Source organism: Narcine bancroftii, chromosome 10 (assembly GCF_036971445.1).
Source record: "Narcine bancroftii isolate sNarBan1 chromosome 10, sNarBan1.hap1, whole genome shotgun sequence".
Classification (NCBI taxonomy): Eukaryota; Metazoa; Chordata; class Chondrichthyes; order Torpediniformes; family Narcinidae; genus Narcine; species Narcine bancroftii.
The window spans coordinates 100,313,502-100,332,258 of NC_091478.1; the positions used below are offsets into that span (position 1 = coordinate 100,313,502).

General features: G+C 41.0%; 1 protein-coding gene across 3 annotated transcripts in view; it reads left to right on the top strand.

Annotated features, from left to right (window-relative positions):
* The window catches only part of hprt1l (hypoxanthine phosphoribosyltransferase 1, like), a 27,657-nt gene extending 10,275 nt beyond the window's left edge, over window positions 1–17,382 (top strand). For 2 of the 3 annotated variants that reach the window (XM_069902073.1, XM_069902072.1), the window contains exons 5-9: window positions 6,752–6,769; window positions 8,561–8,643; window positions 10,162–10,208; window positions 12,015–12,091; window positions 14,784–17,382. In XM_069902073.1, the coding sequence (XP_069758174.1) occupies window positions 6,752–6,769; window positions 8,561–8,643; window positions 10,162–10,208; window positions 12,015–12,091; window positions 14,784–14,831 (273 nt within the window). In that variant the 3' untranslated portion in view covers window positions 14,832–17,382. The remainder of the gene's footprint in view (window positions 1–6,751; window positions 6,770–8,560; window positions 8,644–10,161; window positions 10,209–12,014; window positions 12,092–14,783) is intronic. The other variant, XM_069902075.1, reaches the window with a different exon arrangement.
* Window positions 17,383–18,757: the final 1,375 nt, after the last annotated feature.

Genomic DNA, 18,757 nt, shown 5'->3' on the forward strand with positions numbered 1-18,757 from the left:
TCCCACAACTACTCGCGTGGATCATCCCCTAACTCAGTGGTCCTCAACCTTTTTCTTTCCACTCACGTACCACTTCAATCCCTAGGCCATCGGTGCTCTGTGATTAGTAAGGGATTGCTTAAGGTGGGATGTGGGTGGGAAGGGAAGGTTGAGAATCACTGCTCTAGACCCAATTATTACAGAAATATTTTGCTTGATAAAAATTGTCAGTGGCCCATTTCCTTTGGAGTTATGAAACCATGCACATAACGAGTCAATTAGGTACGATTAAAACAGTGGTTTTCAAACTTTTCCACCCACATACCACCTTAAGCAACCCTTACTAATCACAGAGCACTGTTGGCATAAGGAATATTTAGTGGTATGTGAGTGAAAAGAAAAAGGTTAAGAACCACTGCTCTAACTTCTCTGCACTGGGGAGTCCCTCTCCCTCGCTCTACCTATTTCTAAAGTTCCTTCACCTTCCACTGCTGGCTCTCCAGTAATTTTGCTTCACCTTCAGTGACCTGTCTGTGTTTAGAGTAGGACTTGAGTTGTCCTCTATCCACGAGAAACAAAAGCAGGAGTGAACCATATAGCTTCCCTGAGCCTGCTCATTCCTTCAGTAAGTTAATGGTATGATTCCCGTCTCCATTGGTTTTCCTTTAAAAGTCTGTTGCTCTCATCTATGGATATTCTCAATATCGAAGCATCCACAGCTGGTGGGTGTAGAGAAGTCCACAGATTCACCGTAAAATTCCTCCATCCTTTGTGGCTGACCCACAATCCTCTGATAAGAGTTTATTGTCATATATAGAAGTAGAATGCATAGAAATTGTTTCTTGCTGCAGCCACACGGATGTGCAAGATGCACCAACTGCAATAATATAAATTAAATTTATACCATATGCAAGATAGAAAAGAGATAAGAATAAAAGATAAATGTTCACAGCTGCAGTTAGTGCAAGAAAAGGGTGATGTTTCAATAGTGCAGGCAGATCTTTTGGTGGTCCCAGGGTAGCTTATGGTGAGGTTGAGGGTTATATGGGGAGGTTCAAGTCCTTGATAGCTGTTAGGGGAAACGTTTTTGGTTCTTGAACCTAGAGGTGCTGGGCTTCTGTACCTTCTTTCTGAAGAAATAGTGACCAGGGTGATGGGGGCTCTTTATTAATGTTAATTGCTGCGTTGAATGCTTGGAAAGATGTTTTCAATGGATGGGAGGTTAGTGTCCATGATGGATTTGACTAGGTTGGCCACTCTCTGCAGCCATCTGTTTTTCTGGGAACTCCAGTTTCCAAACAAGGTTATGATGCAACCCAATCAAAATGCCTTCCACAGTACCCCAGTCGAAGTTTAATGGAGTATGATTTTATATTTGACTCTTGCACTAGAAGAAGCATTATCATTCGGTGAACCCTCTTAACTCCTCGTGCTTTGAAGTGCATTTGGAGCAAGACACCTCAGTTGGTGTTTGTCATGTTCCTGATCAACCAGGTCCCTCATTCCTAGGCAGAATTAATTCCTTATTTTCTGTCCTGATTACCTCTGATGGCAGCCTCCACATGGCACTCAAATCCTGAGCATTTGCCTTTTTCTATTTTTTTCCTCCAATTTTTGTGTGTAATTGTGAGCTGAATGTGGATCATGCTGTTGGACTTGCTCTTCAGGACAGATGCACGTGTTCTCAGTTGCACCCGAAAGTGTCTGAGGCTATGCTTGCGTTTTCCCTGCACGTTGCACTTTGGGACAAGACTGGAGTGCTGCTCCTTCACCGTGCCAGATACCTGGGTTCAATACTGACCTTTGGTGCTTTCTATGCAGAGGTTACAAGTTCTCCCCATCTCTGTGTTGATTTCCCCTGGATGCCCTGGTTTCCCTTTCATCCCAAAGACCTGTGGGTAGGTAGGTTAATCCACCACTGCCTTGGCTGAGGCTGTACAAGAAGTCCCAAAAATCTTTGGCCACACTCCATCACATGAATTTGTGTAATTGTTTGCTCCAAGTCTGCAGATCTTCATCAGCCACCTTGATGCTCATCTGCCCTCATCAAAAATGATTGGCTAAGCAGAGAGAGAATCTGTATTAATAAAGTCCAATATTGATAAAGTTAGCAATGACTATATCAAGCATGCAAGTTATACAACCTAAGTATCTGTACACACCCACTAAGTTTTGTTTGACTTTAACCAAGACAATAGAAAAGATAATACCCTGGAATGGGAGTCTTCACTGGCCAGGCCACTTGATCACGATAAAATCTCCATGTTTCTGATGTGAGGTAAGTCACTTCGACAAAGGTTGGTCTCTGGGATAGTCGCTGTTTCTGCTCCCAAATTTTCCATTCTGATACTTCTGCCGATCAGATCAGCCATTCTGGTTCGATTTTGTTGACTGTGGGGCATCTGGCCGTTCTCTATCACATTTCATTGGCTCTGGCCTAAGGCAACAAGGTTTAATTACTTAAACAGGAAAGTGCAGATGCAGTGATTGCAGTTCAATACACAAAATTGCTGAGGAAACTCAGCAGATCATGCAGCGCCTTAATGAAGGGCTCTGGCTTGAAATGTTAATTGCATATCTTTTATTCCTATAGACGCTGCATGATCTACTGAGTTTCTTCCAGCACTTTTTGTGATTGCAAGGTTTTATTACTTGATTGCTTTATCACCATTGTGGCAGCCTGACCTTGCGTTCCTTTGTTCTGGCCCTAACCACATCAAACCAGATTAGCTACGCACTGGTTTCAAGTAATTCAATTTTTGAAAATGGTGCTAGTAAAAATAGTCTCACAATATGTTTGCCTAGATTCCTTCAAGCACAGGGCAAAGAACAAATATATATTTTTTTCTCTCTGCTTCCACTGTCCTTGGCTCATTCCAGTTCACTGTGTTGAATTTCTATCTGGCCAACAATTTGTTGTTATCAATTCATGTGGCCTACCTCTTTCAGATGAGACTCCCTGACTTGATTTCATTAAATCCCCTTTGAAGAACAAGTTTTATGAGCCATTATCTTTACATATAGTTAATGGGTTCCTCTATCTTTGTATTATATAAGCTACTGACCATGATCGCTCTGTGGCACTTGTTAATCTCTTGGAGAACCCTTTCTAATGAACAATTCTGTAATAAACATGCATTCCCCATTATTTCAGATCTATCTTGTTTATTGTTGGAAAACTTCAAGATTTAAAAAAAGCAATTTATTAATTCCTAGCTCCCCAGGATGTCCATACCCCCCACCCCCACAGGCTTGACAAAATTCCCATGATTATGACCTGCTTTGTAAAATGATACAATGTGTTTGAAATATCTTCCTGTCGAATTTAAATCTGCTATTTTCACTTTTAGCATCTTAGATTTGAAATGGTCTAGTTCTGATAGAACAACTGTTCGTAACTTTAAACACCTCCCATCAGTTTTTTAAAATATATTGACACAGTGGGGAGGATAGCCCTTCCAGCTCATGAGATCCATACTGCCAAATACATCCAATACAATTCACCAATCAATCCTGTACTTTTGGAAGATTGAAGGAAACTGGAGCACACGAAGAAAACCTCAGACATAGGGAGAATGTACAAACTACTTACTGACAGCAGTGGATTCAAACCCAGGTTGTTGGTGCTGTAATAGCATTGTGCTGTCCTCTTATCTCTTCTGTTGGAATGAAGTTTCGTCTTGCATGGCATTCTCACTACAATAATCCAAGTGTTGTTCTAGTGACTTCTTCTCTGTTCACCATTTTGGAACTCAAACTTGCACACTGTATTCCAAATGTACTTTCTTTAATGTTTTGTATAGATTCATCAGTCAAATTCTGTATTTGACTTCTCAAAATGGAGTATTTGGGGTTTTTTTTAAAAATACATAACCTTTCTCCATTTCCCATTTAGCAGTCCAGGCCCACAAATACATCTTCTGGTCTGCAGCATCCATGTTGACTGCATTCAAAGTATAATTATCAATCTCGTTTTTCTTTCTTTTTCAATCTTTTTATTGTTTTTTTTATAATACAATACAATGAAGAAAAGGGAATGAAACTGAAAATACAATATCACGTAAATATATATCAAGATAAAACTTCAAAAAAGATATTAAAAATTGTGTGTGTGATATATATAAAAACCCATCTAACCTACTCTATTTAAAGAATTGGAAAACCAACCAAAAAAAAAATCTGAGCATCTTATCCTAAGGATTACATGTATTTTGTTGCTTTTGATTCATACCAGATTATAATCTCATCTGGAAGACTGAGTACATTGAATCAACATTAAAAACATTTACATCAAATGAAAATAAGACATAAAAGGTCACCATGTATCTTCAAATTTCACCAGTGAAACAAATGCATGATAGCTTTGTTTTTAACCCTGGTATTGCTGATATCCTTTAAAATAAACATAGGTTGTAATTGGAGAAGAGTGTGAGAGATCCTAGTCTAGTCCTGCGAGATGACTGTGACTGTGTAATCCTTCGACATGTCATTCTTTTGTCCATCTACACTAATCGCGTTTGGCCACTTTGACCCATATCCTTCTATGCCTTGTCTGAATGGTCCTTTAGTAATTGTGATTAATTCCACCTTCTTCCCTGCCAAGGTGTTCCAGATATCAACCACTGTATTTTTAAAAAAATAAGTTCACCCATAAAGGATGAGGAACATGATTTGAGTAATATTTAATTGATACCTCAGAGGCCTGAGTGCTGATCTAGAAGCCTGAACTGGAATGTCATCACGGCAACTATGCAAGTTAAAATCAAGATTCAATCTATAACTTGAAAAATAACAGTCCATCTTCTTGTTAGTAATAAAGGAAATGGAACATCATTGTCTGTCTAGACAATTACTTTTCAATTACTTACCATCTTAAGTAATCCTTATGCATAGGTGCTCTGTGATTAGTAAAGGATTACTTAAGGTGGTATGTGAGTGGAAAGAAAATGTTTGAAAACCACTGTTTTAATCGTACCTAATGGACTCGTTATGTGCACGGTTTCATAACTCCAAATAAATTGGGGAATGTGAATTTTTCTCAAGCAAAATATTTCAGTAACAAATAGGTCCACGGAGCTGTAGTTCTCAACCTTCCCACTCACATACCACCTTAAGCAATCCCTTACTAATCACAGAGCACCTGTGGCATAGGGATTGCTGAAAGTGGGAGGTGAGAGGAAAGAAAAAGTTTGAAAACCACTGGTCTGGTCTATCTCTGCAAAGACCTCCATGAAGTAGCCCAACAAGCGTGTGTCTTCAAGGACAGTTAGTGATGGACAATTAATGCATTTTGTCAGTAATGATATGGAAGGGTTATGGTGCCGTGGATAGCAAGAAGAGCTTTCAATGAGTAGAGGAAATGGGGCAGAGTGTTGACCTATAGAATTTAACCCCACCAGATGTGTGGAGATGCAATTTGGGAAGTCAAGTAGATGCAATTACAATGAATCCTCGACAGACATAAATAGGCAAAGCATAGAAGGACATGGTCCTAGTGCAGGAAAATAAGTTTAATGTAGATGTGGTGGGGGGGGGGGGGGTTGGGGGGAATGTTGGCAGGGATGTGGTGAAGCAAAAGGCCCATTTTTATGCTATACAAATCTGACTCTATGATGTCAATATAATAATAAAACAAATATTTTTGTAACTCCCAGATACAGTTTTAATTTTGTGCTTTGACTATATAGTCTTGGAGTTGGTTCAGAGGGTGGATGAGATGTTCATTGTAACCATAGAACACTGCAGCACAGAAATCAGGCCATTTGGCCCTTCAAGTCTGTGCTGAAACATTATACCACTAAGTCCCACTGACCTACACCCATGCCTTAACCCTCTAGTCCTCTCCCAAACATGTATCTATCCAACTTATTTTTAAAACTTGAGAGTGAGCCCGCGTTTACCACATCAGATAGCACTCCCACCACTCTGAGTGCAAAAAGGTCCCCCTAAACCTTTCAACCTAAAGCCATGTCCTCTTATGCTTTACCTCTCCTAAGTGGAAAGATCCTACTCACCCTGTTTATATCTCATAATTTTATAAACCTCCATCAAATTTTTCTACGCTCCAAGGAATAGAGTCCTAACCTGTTTAATCTTTCCCTGTAATTCAACTCCTGAAGACCCGGCAACATCCTAGTAAATCTTCTCTGCACTCTTTCAATCTTATTGAAATCCTTCCTGTGTTACACCGCGATTAGCTGATATTGACTGGACACCCCTCCCAAGACTGATTCTATCCATAGCCCCTTCCCTTTTGCTCTGATCAGTTTCACTACTCTGCCTTGTGTGAATTATTGATGCTTCATCCATAGCAAAAGTTTCATCAAGGTTTGAAAAACGCCAGACACTGCCTCACTTTAGGAGTTGCGGAGGAGCTAGTGGAGTTGTTCAAGTGAACTGGTACGGACTTGAAGGGCCGACATGGCCTGTTTCCGTGCTGTAAACGGTTATATGGTTATATGGTTAGTTTGGTGGCCAGAATTGCACATAATACTGCAAATTTGGCCTCACCTGAGTTCATCACTTCTTCGCAAGCAGTCTTAACAAGAGAAGAAGTTTGAGATCAGAATGGACATGGCTAAAAGGGCTGATCAGTGAATGGAATTGAGGTTAGGAAGACAAGTTAGTAAAGCTGAGACCCAGAGGCCATGTCCTGTTCATTCGTCATTATCAGTTTTTACAATCTGGAGATAACAATATTTGATGCAAAATGAATATCAATAATAATAATTTTTTTATTTTTTTCTCTCCCATCTGCTGACACATGACACAGAACATCTTGATTGTTGAAGTAAGTTTTTTTTTCCCACGTTGATTCACATTCCAGTTGCCTTGTTTTATTGGAAAGGTTAATTCATTTTTTTTTTGAGGACTTGGGAGGGTATAAAGGAGAGTTACAAGGCTTTATCCTTCATTCTTGACAAATTCCTTCTAATTTGAAATTTTTTCGGCTGTCTTTTGTACTTTTCGTTGCCCCACCACTTGCAGCTATGTCGGCTGATCAAATCGCCAAAACCCACAGAGCACCTTGCAGCCCAGTGCCAGTGTGTGTTGCTGAGTACACTTCCAAAGCCCCTTGGGGAGATGTTGCTACATGAACATGGGTCTTTGTTCGCACTTTTAATACATGCCCAGCGTGAACGGTGTGGTGTGTCCAAATCAACAACAAAAAAAAATCCTATTCATCCATGAATAAGGATACATGCCGTGAACACCGCGTCATCACAACCTGCAGCTTTCCTTGATTTAAGACTGTTTTTCCAGCTTGATAACTACTTTATTTCATATTGCTTTCTAACTCAGTCATTTTCCCCACGTAGATCTTTTAGAGAATGTACAAATTTTTAATAAAAAATAAATAAAGTCGGCAAAGCTATCTTCTGGTTGAACATCCATTGGCAGAAGACACTTGATGCCATTGCTGCATCCAATTCTCAGTGCCACCCAAGAGTGAGAGGGTTTTCCAGCGCCTCTCGAAAAAGGGACACATGATGATATAAGGGTATGCAGATCTGTTGCTACAACAGCCAACTGCATTCTGAAACCTGTCCCTGACAATAAAATTCAAGAGAAGATACGAGTTCGATCAAGGTTTGGTAGTTAGTCGCTTGTATTTGGTGATCTCAAAACGAGTCTGTGGAAAGATGTACTTGATTGACTGAGATGGGAGTCAAACATGGAATTCTGCAGATGCTCTGATTGTTAAGGAAAACACAATGCTGGAGCAACTTGGCAGGTCAAACAGCGCACTTTATGGAGCAAAGAAAAAGATACATAACCAACATTTGGGCCTGATGAGCCCTTCATCTCTGAATTTGTCAGAGGTAGGCCTAAGTCCTACAGAAGACTTGGTCCCAAATGCCTCTGACAAGGCAAAACTGGAGATAGAATTTCTCTTCTGTCAAAACTATTAATACATTTTAAAAGTCCTTTGTCATTTTTAAATGGATTTCCCTTCTATTTCACTTGTCAAAATGCACGAGAGCACTTTAAATATCAAAGGTTTGTAAGTCCCCATCCCTGTGACACAGTCGAGTTTTGTTTTCTTCTGAACTTCTAACAACGACATTAAAAAAAATGAAGAAAAAAAACAAGGTTTTTACTTAAATGAGCTGCAACCTCTGGGGGGGGGGGCAGGGGGCACACATAGGGCCCCCATTAATAAAGGTCTCTATCCCTCCCACCCATTTTCTTTTCAAGCCTGTATTCACTACCACAGCTGGGAGCTTTTTCCACAGTTCCTTTGAAACATCTCACCATTCACCCTTAACCCATGTCCCCTAATTCTTATCTCACCTAACCTCAGTGGAAAAGGCCTGCCTGCATTTGCTCTATTTATACCCCTCATAATTTTGTGTACCTATATATCTTACCCAGCACATTTTGCATACTGAATAATGGGAATTGGGCCCATAAACTTTGAGTAGAGTCCCATGGGGTCATGGCCAGAAAAAGATGGAATGGCTACTGTACATTATCCATATCCTTGGACTTCTGAAATAATATCCTCTCATCCCACCCCATTTCATTCTCATCTCCAGCTTGCTAACAAGCCTCAGTGATGTTTTGTTTTCCTCTCCAGGACATTGTGGAAACTGGGCGAACGATGAAGAAGCTTCTTAAGCTGTTGGAGAGCCACAAGCCCCAAATGGTGAAAGTGGCCAGGTAGGGGCACAGGTGTGCTGGCGTCTGGGCTCGGCTGAAGATTGAGAACATGGGTTGGAGCCCATCAAGTCTGCATTTTGATTCAGCAACTGCTGATTGGATCTTTGCCTCCACCATGCTTCCCTGTCTGTTCCCCATCTAGTACTTGTTGTCATATGTGCACCTCTGAACTCTACTTCCACAATGAGTACTTCGATCAATAGCTCTTTGTGTTTTACCCAGGTGCCTGATATTTCCAATCAAAAGGAAGTCAAATCATGCTGCAAATTCAGCTTTACACACACATGCACTGCTTCCATATGCGCATACCACACTCTCTCTCTGATGTGCTCTTCAGGAAGGTTGGTCTCCTACCTTGGGTGCTGTCAATAGATCAAAAATTCTCACTTGGCTTTAGGTTACATCACTTTCTTGGGTAGGGGTTTCCAAACAGCCATAACTTAAACAGGACATAATATGAAAAAACCATTCAAACACTGTGGGAGGTCAAAAGTCTTTCCATTTGAATAAGATAGCTCTTTGAGCCAACAATGTAGAGAAGGCCACAACTCATTGAACAGGTACAGAAAAACTCCCTCTGGGTCAATAACACTGAAAAGAGCGGTTATTGGATTGGGTTGTAGCTCCACCTCGAGTATAGTTGAAAAGGTATTAAAATTTATTTTCAATAGTTTTCTAAGGATGAACAAGACCAAAATGTGTCAATGTAGCAATTTCAGATTTGCATCTGCACAAATATGGTTAATATTAGAAAAAATACCAGCCAATTTATCTTTGGACATGAGAACACGATGCACCACTTTAAATAGGATTAATGAATGTTGGGCACATATAGAAGAGGTATTTAGCAGTTTAAAAATCTTGTCCCATAGATCCTCAGATAAGGATCTTGCAAATTCCAGTTTCCAAGCCTTTTTAATCTTGAAGTACTGGATGTAATTTTAACAACCTATCATGTAATTCCAATTATCCTTTTCTGAGAGGGATTCAATGGAAAAATATTATCAACTAAATCTGGTGGCATTTCATGCTTTCACCACTCTTTGCGTGAAATTCCCCCAATGTTCCTTTTAAACATCTCACCTTTCCCTCTTAACCTAGTTGTTGTCTCACTGAACCTCAGTGGAAAAAGCCTGCTTGCATTCACTCTATCTGTAACCTTCATAATTATGTGTACCTGCATATCTTTCCCAGTTCAGACAAAGGACCTTTCTCCTAAAATATTCACTCTGCTTCTCCACTCACCAATGTTGCCTGACCTGTGGAGTCTTTCTGCTACTTTGGTTTTTATTTCAATCCTGAAAGACTGTGCTGTAATTTTTCTTTTTATTAGATCTTGCCAACCTCTCCTCATGACTCCAACCAGTAAAAATGATTTCTTCTAGTCTCCTCAATGTTTCCCCAGATTCGACCCTCAAGCTAGCAGTTCCATCAATTTGCAACCTTGCTTATGAAATGTTATTTGACTTGGGAATAATTCTGGGGTTGAGTTGTCTTTTCTTTTTCATCTGTTCGCAGCTTATTGTTGAAAAGGACTCCTCAGAGCTCGGGATACAGACCGGACTGTAAGTGCTGCTGTGATCTTGTGTTGTTTGCCTCTTGTTCCTGACTACAACCATGACCAGCTCCTTAGTGTTCCGATGTGTACAGAGGTAGCTAATTAGACCAATCTGGACTTGATCATGTCTTGTACAGTTGTTACATGTAGATTTTATGAGGCTCATTTTTCCCCTTTGCATTGCTTCCTCTTGGAATGAGTTCCACATTTTGTGTGAGTACAACTAACTGGGTAATCCAGTGCTTGTTTGAGGTGGTTTGTCAATGTGGATACTATTCAGGGATGCCCTTTGAATTTTTTTTTCTGGTCTTGCGCAAAACACTAGCCCTCATTGTCTTGCTCGTTGAACTATCTGAGATTCCACCAGTTACACTCAAGAGGTCAGAGACAACTGTCACAAATTTAGCTCATCCTGTTGTGAGATGACCACCTCGAGGGGAAAGGAGTTTTTGGATAATTGAGATTTGGATAAATGAGATTTGAGGACAAACTCCTTTGATCTAGAAACACCTTCAATCACTTGTTCTTTTATAATTCTACTCCAGGAACAAGGATTTGTCAGAGTCCATTCATAAAATTGAGTTTTTTTTTAAGAACTGTCCATTCAGTCACTTTCTCTGCTTCATTTCCCATAATCACAGAATAAGCTCACAAAGCATATTATCAGAATTTATTGACACAAACAAGTCACAAAATTTTATTTTATTTTTTTTGCAGCAGTATCACAAAGCAAACATTACAAAATAAATAAAAATAGTGGATAAAAAAAAGTCAAATTAAGGCAGTGTCTGTGGTTCATTGATTATTCAGGAATCTAATGGCAGCGGGGAAGAAGCTGTCCTTGTGCCACTGGGTGTTCGTCTTCAGGCTCCTGTACCTCCTTCCTGATAGTAGCAGAGTGAAGAGGGCATGGCCTGGATGATGGGAGTTCTTGAGAATAGAGGCTACTTTGTTAAGACACCGTGTCTTGTAGGTTTCCTTGATGGAGTGAAGACTGGAACCCATGATATTCCAGGCAGAGTTAACAACCTTTTGGAGAGGGCATGACCTGGGTGGTATAGGTCCTCAATGATAGAGCCAGCTGTCCTAGGCCTCACCGGGTCCAAGCCCCAATCAGGGTCCTTGCTTCCCCCCACCTCCACCTCCTGTTTCAGATGTCTTTGGTGCGGGGAATTTTGGCAACCGTTCAGACCACTGAGATCTTTATTAGTCAGGACAACTTTTCAGTTCTTTCCCCATCATCCTGCAATTTTTCCTGCACCAAATATCTCTCAAATCATGACTACTAGCTGCATTGTAAAGTATTTTTTCTTCATGTCACTTTTAATCCATTTCCCCAACCCCTTCCCCAATTGTCTTAAGTCCACATTTTCTGTTTCTGGACCCTTGGACCAAGACGAGTAGATTCTGTCTATGGACTGTATCCTGTAACCTTGGGTCTTCTATAAATGAAAGGAATAAATTATTCCAAAACATTTATATTTATTTTGTATTGTTATGTGTATATGTGATTAGTAGTATGTGCTGTATATTGTGTGGATATGTGTGGCACTGTGGTTTATAAAAACACCATCTCATCTGGTTGTTTATGTACAGTCAGATAATGATTAATAAACTGGAAAATAAGAAAAAGGTTCACTCAGTTCATTGTGCTTTACCCCTCCATGGGGTATCATGTGCTATCAAGGGAAGTTGTCAAAGTAAATATTTTAAATGGATGCAGCCAAATGAACTGCAGACATATTTGAAATAAGTCATATTTTGTGATGGGAAATACCCCAGAAACATTATGCTAATTTTTCTTCTCTTGCAGTTGTAGGATTTGAAATTCCAGACAAGTTTGTGGTAGGCTATGCCCTGGATTACAATGAACATTTCCGGGACTTGAATGTAAGTATGCACTGCTACCAATTTTATTTCAGCTGTCTGTCATAAATTGGTTGTGTTATTGAATGACTGTGAGTAGAAAAGCTATTTAATTAACTGATCTTGATTAAGTACAGGTGTATCTATATTTCTAATCCAGTGATGGGGGACATGAAATTGCCAGGTTGTAAAAAAAACATCTGCTTTGATCATCTTGAGGGAAGGGGATTTACTGACCTTATCCTATCTGGTCTTTATATGACTCTCATGTGGTTTAATGGCAGCTGCCTTCTGGTAACTTGGTCAGAGAAGGTGGCTTCAATTGGGTGAGGTACTGAGTACAAAATCTGGGACTGTATAAGGTGTTGGTGAGAGCACACTTGATGTAATCTCCCACTCATTTCCCAGCACCAGAGACTCCTAGAATATTTGCTTGGGTCACTGAAAAGGTATGATTCCAGAAGCAAGGGAAAAGGGGAACCATCCCTGCCCAGTATGTCCTTGAATCAGCACAGGCTGGACATGTCTTGGGGGGGTAGCAGGGAAGGGTGTGTACAGCGAATCATTTCTGTCAACTATGGTGTGATACAGGTTTATATTTGAGGAAATGAATTCCACCATTCTCATTTTGGACTCCTACCTGAGAAGTATTTGGAACGATGAGCATTTAGATCAATTATCACATCAAAATGGATCCTCAGATGAGTAGGGGAGGGTCCAGGAATTAAAAAAATTTTTTTTAACCCATCTATGTCAAATGTGTTTCATTAACATGACTATTAATTCTGGTCACCACACCTTTGGAGGGATAGCTCAGGTTTGTCATGTGTATCATAGTGGAGTGGGAAAGCTTGTTTGGTGACCCATCCAGCTGGATAACCCCTACCTATGTACTATTGTCCTTCAGTGATTACAAAACCATACAGAAGTGCAGAGAGGATATTGTTACTTCAGAAGTTACAATGGTTTTGAGCTCTATGTCTCAGTGGGAGAAGCTGAGGATGTTCTCCATGTAACAAAGACCATTGTACAGGTGTAGGAAATCCTAACTTTTAGATTGAACAGAGGAGCCCTGTACAAGCCACTGGTGAGATCACACACAGAACATTGTGAAGATATTTTCCCCTGAAGTGTTACAGGCTGAGGGGTGACTTTCCAGAAGTATATAAAATCAAGAGGAGCATAGATAAGGTGAACAATCACAATCTTTATCCCAGAGTCAAGGAGTCTAAAGCTCGAGGGCATAAATTTAAGGTGGGAGGGGAATGTGTTAATGGGTGTCTTGGACGGCACAGGCTCATGGGCGGGAAAGGCCTGTCCTGTGCTCTATTTCTAAATTTAAAAAAATAAATAAATTAAATAAATTATACAGGAAATAAAATGTCAGAGGAAGTGGTAGAGGTTGATGACTGGGAAAGATTGAGGGATATGGATCAAATGTGGGCATACAGATCTGGCTCATTTAGACACCTTGGTCAGCAAGGGATGAAGGGCCTATTTTCATGGTGTACAACTCTGACTCTAAGCTGTTCCAGGAATTCTAGGTAAAAGAGGCATAGGTTGGGAGGGGAAAAACATTATTTCGAGAGCACTTGTGGTCCGAAATTTACCACCACTGTAGCACTGGGAAATATCAATCAAGCCTACAGGAAATTGGATAACTACTTAAGGGGAAATGATCAGAAGAGCTATGGGAGAAAAGAGCAGGGAATGGGATTGCTCTCAAAGAACTGGCATGGACTCGATAGGCCAAGTCGTCTCGTGCTGTGATGGGTTTACAGCACAAATGGGCCACTTGACCCATCTGATCCAAACTGGTGTTCCAGCTATAGGCAGATTTCCCTCCCAGTAGCAAACTCCATCAACGTTTCCTTCTATCTATACTGTGTTTAGTATTACAGTATATAAACAAGTACAGATGCACTGAAATTATGTACTTGCTGTGGCCACACAGGTTAGTGAGTTACACCAATGACATTAGTGTAAATCAACATTCCACGATGCCCCATGAGACAGAAAAAGTGAAAATAAATACAAAAGGATAGATAAATAATTGGTTACAATCAGTTGGGTGGGGGGAGATGATGTTTGACTGTGTAGATAGACACAGTTCTGGAGTAGTTCATGGCATGGGTAGTTTGGGAAGGTTGGTAAAAGACTGCCTCCATTCTTCACAAATGCTGGAGAAACTCAGCAGGCATCCATACGAAGTAACAAGCCTACAGGAAATTGAATAGCTACTTGAGGTGAAAATGATCTGGGGAGCTATTGGATGAAATTATCTATTTTTCAACCCTGGTGGAGACGACTGTGGGTGACACGGTTAGCGCCACGCTATTACAGCCCCATCAACCTGGGTTAGAATCTGGCACTGTAAGGGGTTTGTCGGATCTCCCCATGTCTCCGTGGGTTTCCTCTGGGTGCTCCGCCTTCCTCCTATGCTCCAAAGGTATAAAGAGTCGATGTGTTAATGGGTGTCTTGGACGGCACAGGCTCATGGGCGGGAAAGGCCTGTCCCGTGCTGTATTTCTAAATTTAAAAAAAAATTAAAATTAAATAAATTATACAGGGATGAGCTTTCACACCCATTCATTTCTGCTCTATTGATTTCATTATGAGACTTCCACTGGGCATTTTAAAGTTGACTTTAACTTGGCTTAACAAACAAAACTGCATAAATCATTGAATATTTCTTTTTGTCCTTTGTTTTGCACAGCACATTTGTGTGATCAGTGATAAAGGCAGACAGAAGTATAAGGTCTGACCGCAGGATGAACTTCCTCACAATAAGTGGACAAGTCTGGTGAAGAATTAATCACCTTCAATTCTTAAATGTCTTTATTATCTCAGTCACTTTATTTATCGGCATCAGAATGTGAACAAAAGGCTCCATCTGAAAATGTACATAGCTGCAAATAATTCAGATTATTTCACTATTTTTGTATTGTGTCTGATGGAAATGGCTTAAATTTTTATATTTGACGCATCCTGTAAAACTTTACTTTGGCCCTTCTGGAAGCAGTGAGAGCAAGAAATATTTTTGTATTTAAACATTTTGCTTTTGTGTGGGTAGCACTGTGCCAGGGTTACTGTAGGAAGCCTTCAGCACCTGTCAGGATGGAACCTGAATAGTCAGAGGGCAAAAGTCTTGAAGGTGGCTTTCAACAGATGGTGTTGCCGCGAATGTGGCACTGTCACCCTGTGGCAGTAGGCTGGTGTTCCTGCTGGACACAGCCTCTCTGATACCTTCACAAGATGGTTCAGCTGGTCGATGCACCAGAGGCAGGGGATTGTTCCTGACCTTGAGTACTAAGCGCAGGCGGAGTTTGCATGTCCTCTCTGACTGCGTGGGTTTCGCTTGGTGGGTACTCTAGTTTCGTCCCAAAGAATTAGCCACTGACTTGTTCCTCGTGTGTGTGGGTGAGTGGAGAATCTGTGGGAAGTTTGTTGGAAATGTGGGGTTTAAAAAAAATATATATTAAATGGGATGAATGTGGGTATATTTACAGCACAGCACAGGCCCTTCAGTTCATGTTGTTGTTTGTAAACCAACTCCACAACAATCTAATCCTTCCCAAACTCATACCCCAAATCCTCTTTTGTTTGCATCCACGTGTCTATCCAAAGGTCTTTCGATTGTCCCTAATGTACTTTCACCCACGATTCTTGAGTGAAAAAGAAACTTACCTCTGTCATCTCCCCTAAACTTAAAAACAGATGTCCTCTGGTATTTGCAATTTTTCTGGTGAAAAATGTCCCACATAAAGTTATATACCTCCAGTAAAAATAGTTAATGGCATGCACGGTAAGTGGAAGGGCCTGTTTCTGTGCTGTTTCTCCAGACTATATGTGTGCCAAATTAAAATTTGGGCCTATGGCAATGTGGAAGATCCATAAAGGAGCCTGGCCTTCTCATTGGAACCAAAGTGAGCACAAATAAATGATGAACAGAGGGACCTTTCCCTGAAGGGGCGATACAGATGGCTGTGGTGGCAAAGAAAGTGCATGTGTGCTTCACTCTGCACTGTGGGACAGACAATAAGAGTTGGGATGTTGTGTTGAAACTGTGCAAAACACGGCGATAGCCTGCCCTTGGATTGCTGTGTTCTGATCTGGTCACCCTGTTACAGGATGGAGGCAGTGGAGATCTGCCAAGATTGGAGGGCTTTGGTTATGGGGAGAGATTGGACAGGCTGGGCTAGTTTTGTCTGGAGTAAAGGAGGTTGAAGACGGACCTAATGCAATAACACCAGATCTGAAATTGTCCCCATCATAAGGGTATCAAAAACAGATCAAAGGTGAAGGGGTTTTAAAGGGGATCTGAGGGTATTTTAAAAAAAAAAATCCATAGTTAAGAAATATGCTGCCAGAGAGGTGGGGGAAATCAGATAAATATGTCTTAAAAGGGATTTGGATACTTAAAAAGGTAAAACTGAGCACATGCAGGCAGATTAGATCAGTATAAGTGGGCAAAAGGTTGATGTCATTTTGGTGGTCTGAAGGGACCCATTTCTGCTGTATGACTCTAAACCGAACTGGTGCAGGCTGGTCTTGTGACCACTGTGCCTGTCGGGCGTAAAATCGGTGACCAATAGTAACCGGTTGTTGAAGAATTAGAAGCACCATCTTGGTGATGAGATGATTGGGATTTATCTGGTGTTTTTCATCTTTGGCATCTCAAAAGATGGGTCATTTGGTCAGTGGCCACATTGGTGTCTGTGGGATCTTGTAGTGCACAAATTGTTGGCCAGGATTCCAACATCAGTGACTGCACCTCATTGACAGGAGAGGTACCTCGGGATGTCTGAGAGGTGATGAAAGGAATGATGACAAATGTAAAATGCTCCTCCCCTCTCCATCTAGACAGAAATTCAGCACCACTCTGTTCCTTTGGTTTATTTTGCTTGGCTACTTTGGCAAATAATCAGGTTTGTTCAGAATGTAAAATGCATTGGCATGTTTGCTATCTACCATCAGTATTCAAGCTGCTAGAATGCCCAGATCCAAGTTTGACCTGAGACTTGTTTCTGTATTGAACTTTCCACTTTAAACATTCAAATCATTAACGCAATACCGTTTTCGGCCCAAAAAACATCGACTGTCTCTTGCCTTCCATAGATCCTGCCTGACCTGCTCCTGCAGCATTTTGTGTGTTGCATAAATGCCATTATTGGGTACCTCTGGTGTACATTTTTGACATTTTATATGGTGTTTTGATGTCAGTCTTGAACAGTGGTCTAATAATGTATTCTTTTTGTAAAAAGTGAATGAACATAAATGAATGCATCTGCAATAAAACATTGCAACAGGCCAAACTTGCTTCAATACTGGTTGCTTGTGGGTTGAACCATGAATTGCATACAGGAGTGCCAACACCAATTGGAGTTTGGTGAAATCTCAAACCCCTTTGACACTGCCAACCCTCCTAGCAAGCAGGAAAACTTACTCCTGCTGCACTCAGGAGTCTTTCCCATTGCACCATGATTTACCTGGTTAATTAGCAACTTGGCATTTTAAAGGGGGGGGGGGGTTCTCACCTCCAGCAGTGACCATGCGAGGGCAGATTTTGCTTTCACACTGCCAGGAGGCGATTAGAGAATTAACTCAGCTGAGCTCTGACATTTGTCCCCATCAAGTCTCAGAATCCGGTTGAATTTAACTCGCCCTGCTAGGTTGAGATGTTTCTTCACACCACGCGATTACCGGGAACGGACCTGCCAAATTAGAAGGTGAAGCCCCACAGAATCAGCGATGTGCAAGGGGCTACAGTCTGCCCTCTTATATCCTGCTCCTGGTCCCTGATGTAACAAGTTGGTAACTGTTGAATGCAGTTTTCCCTTTTATCCCTCCCCCCTTTTTGCTTTGGTCTACAAAAGATCCAAGATCCCAAGACTAAATTCAACAATAATGGGAGATGCAAATGAATTGAACTCCAAGCAATAGAAGAGCAAAGAGTGGATTTGTCTTTGGAGTTGTTTTGATATTACTAGTGTGTGTTTGTTCACACTGGACCTTTTACGACACTTTGTAGGTGGAGAATTTGTTCATTTATATTTGCGCCCATAATAATCTACAGAAAGGCAATTACATCTTTTGTCTTTGAGTTTTCAGAAGGGACTGGAGTGAAGCTAAAAGAAAAGTGAGTGGAATGATACTGACTGGATTGTCCAAAGATGGGGATGATGGATCAAATGGCCTATTCCTACCCTGGAGGGATTCCATGAAACAACTTGTATTTATTGATGCCGCTCCTTTCAATGAATCTTCATTATGACACTTGCAGGCAGGACCAAAATTTTTAACGTCCTTGAAGGGAGAGTAAGAGATTGGGAGGATTAAGGGGAATATTTCAGAGCTCAGCACACAGACAATTAAAGGTCTAGCAGTGCAAACAAACCAGCTCAAACTACGAAGGCTCTAATGAGCTTAAAACTTGCACACAAGGTCCAGTCTCCCTACTGGCTCTGTGCACTGCTGACACAAGGGCTGCGTGAGCCTTTAGACAGGGCTGGTGATTGGCAGCGAGTAGGTGGATCCATCCTCCCAGGTTACCTCCCTGCAGGCAGTCACAGACAGTCCGGCGGTTGTATCACCGCAAGCAGTTGGTGACGTGATAACACCAGCATATGCAAGAAGCCAAGTTTGGAAGTTCCAAGATGTTTTGGAGCTGGAGGCGATAAAATTGAAAGA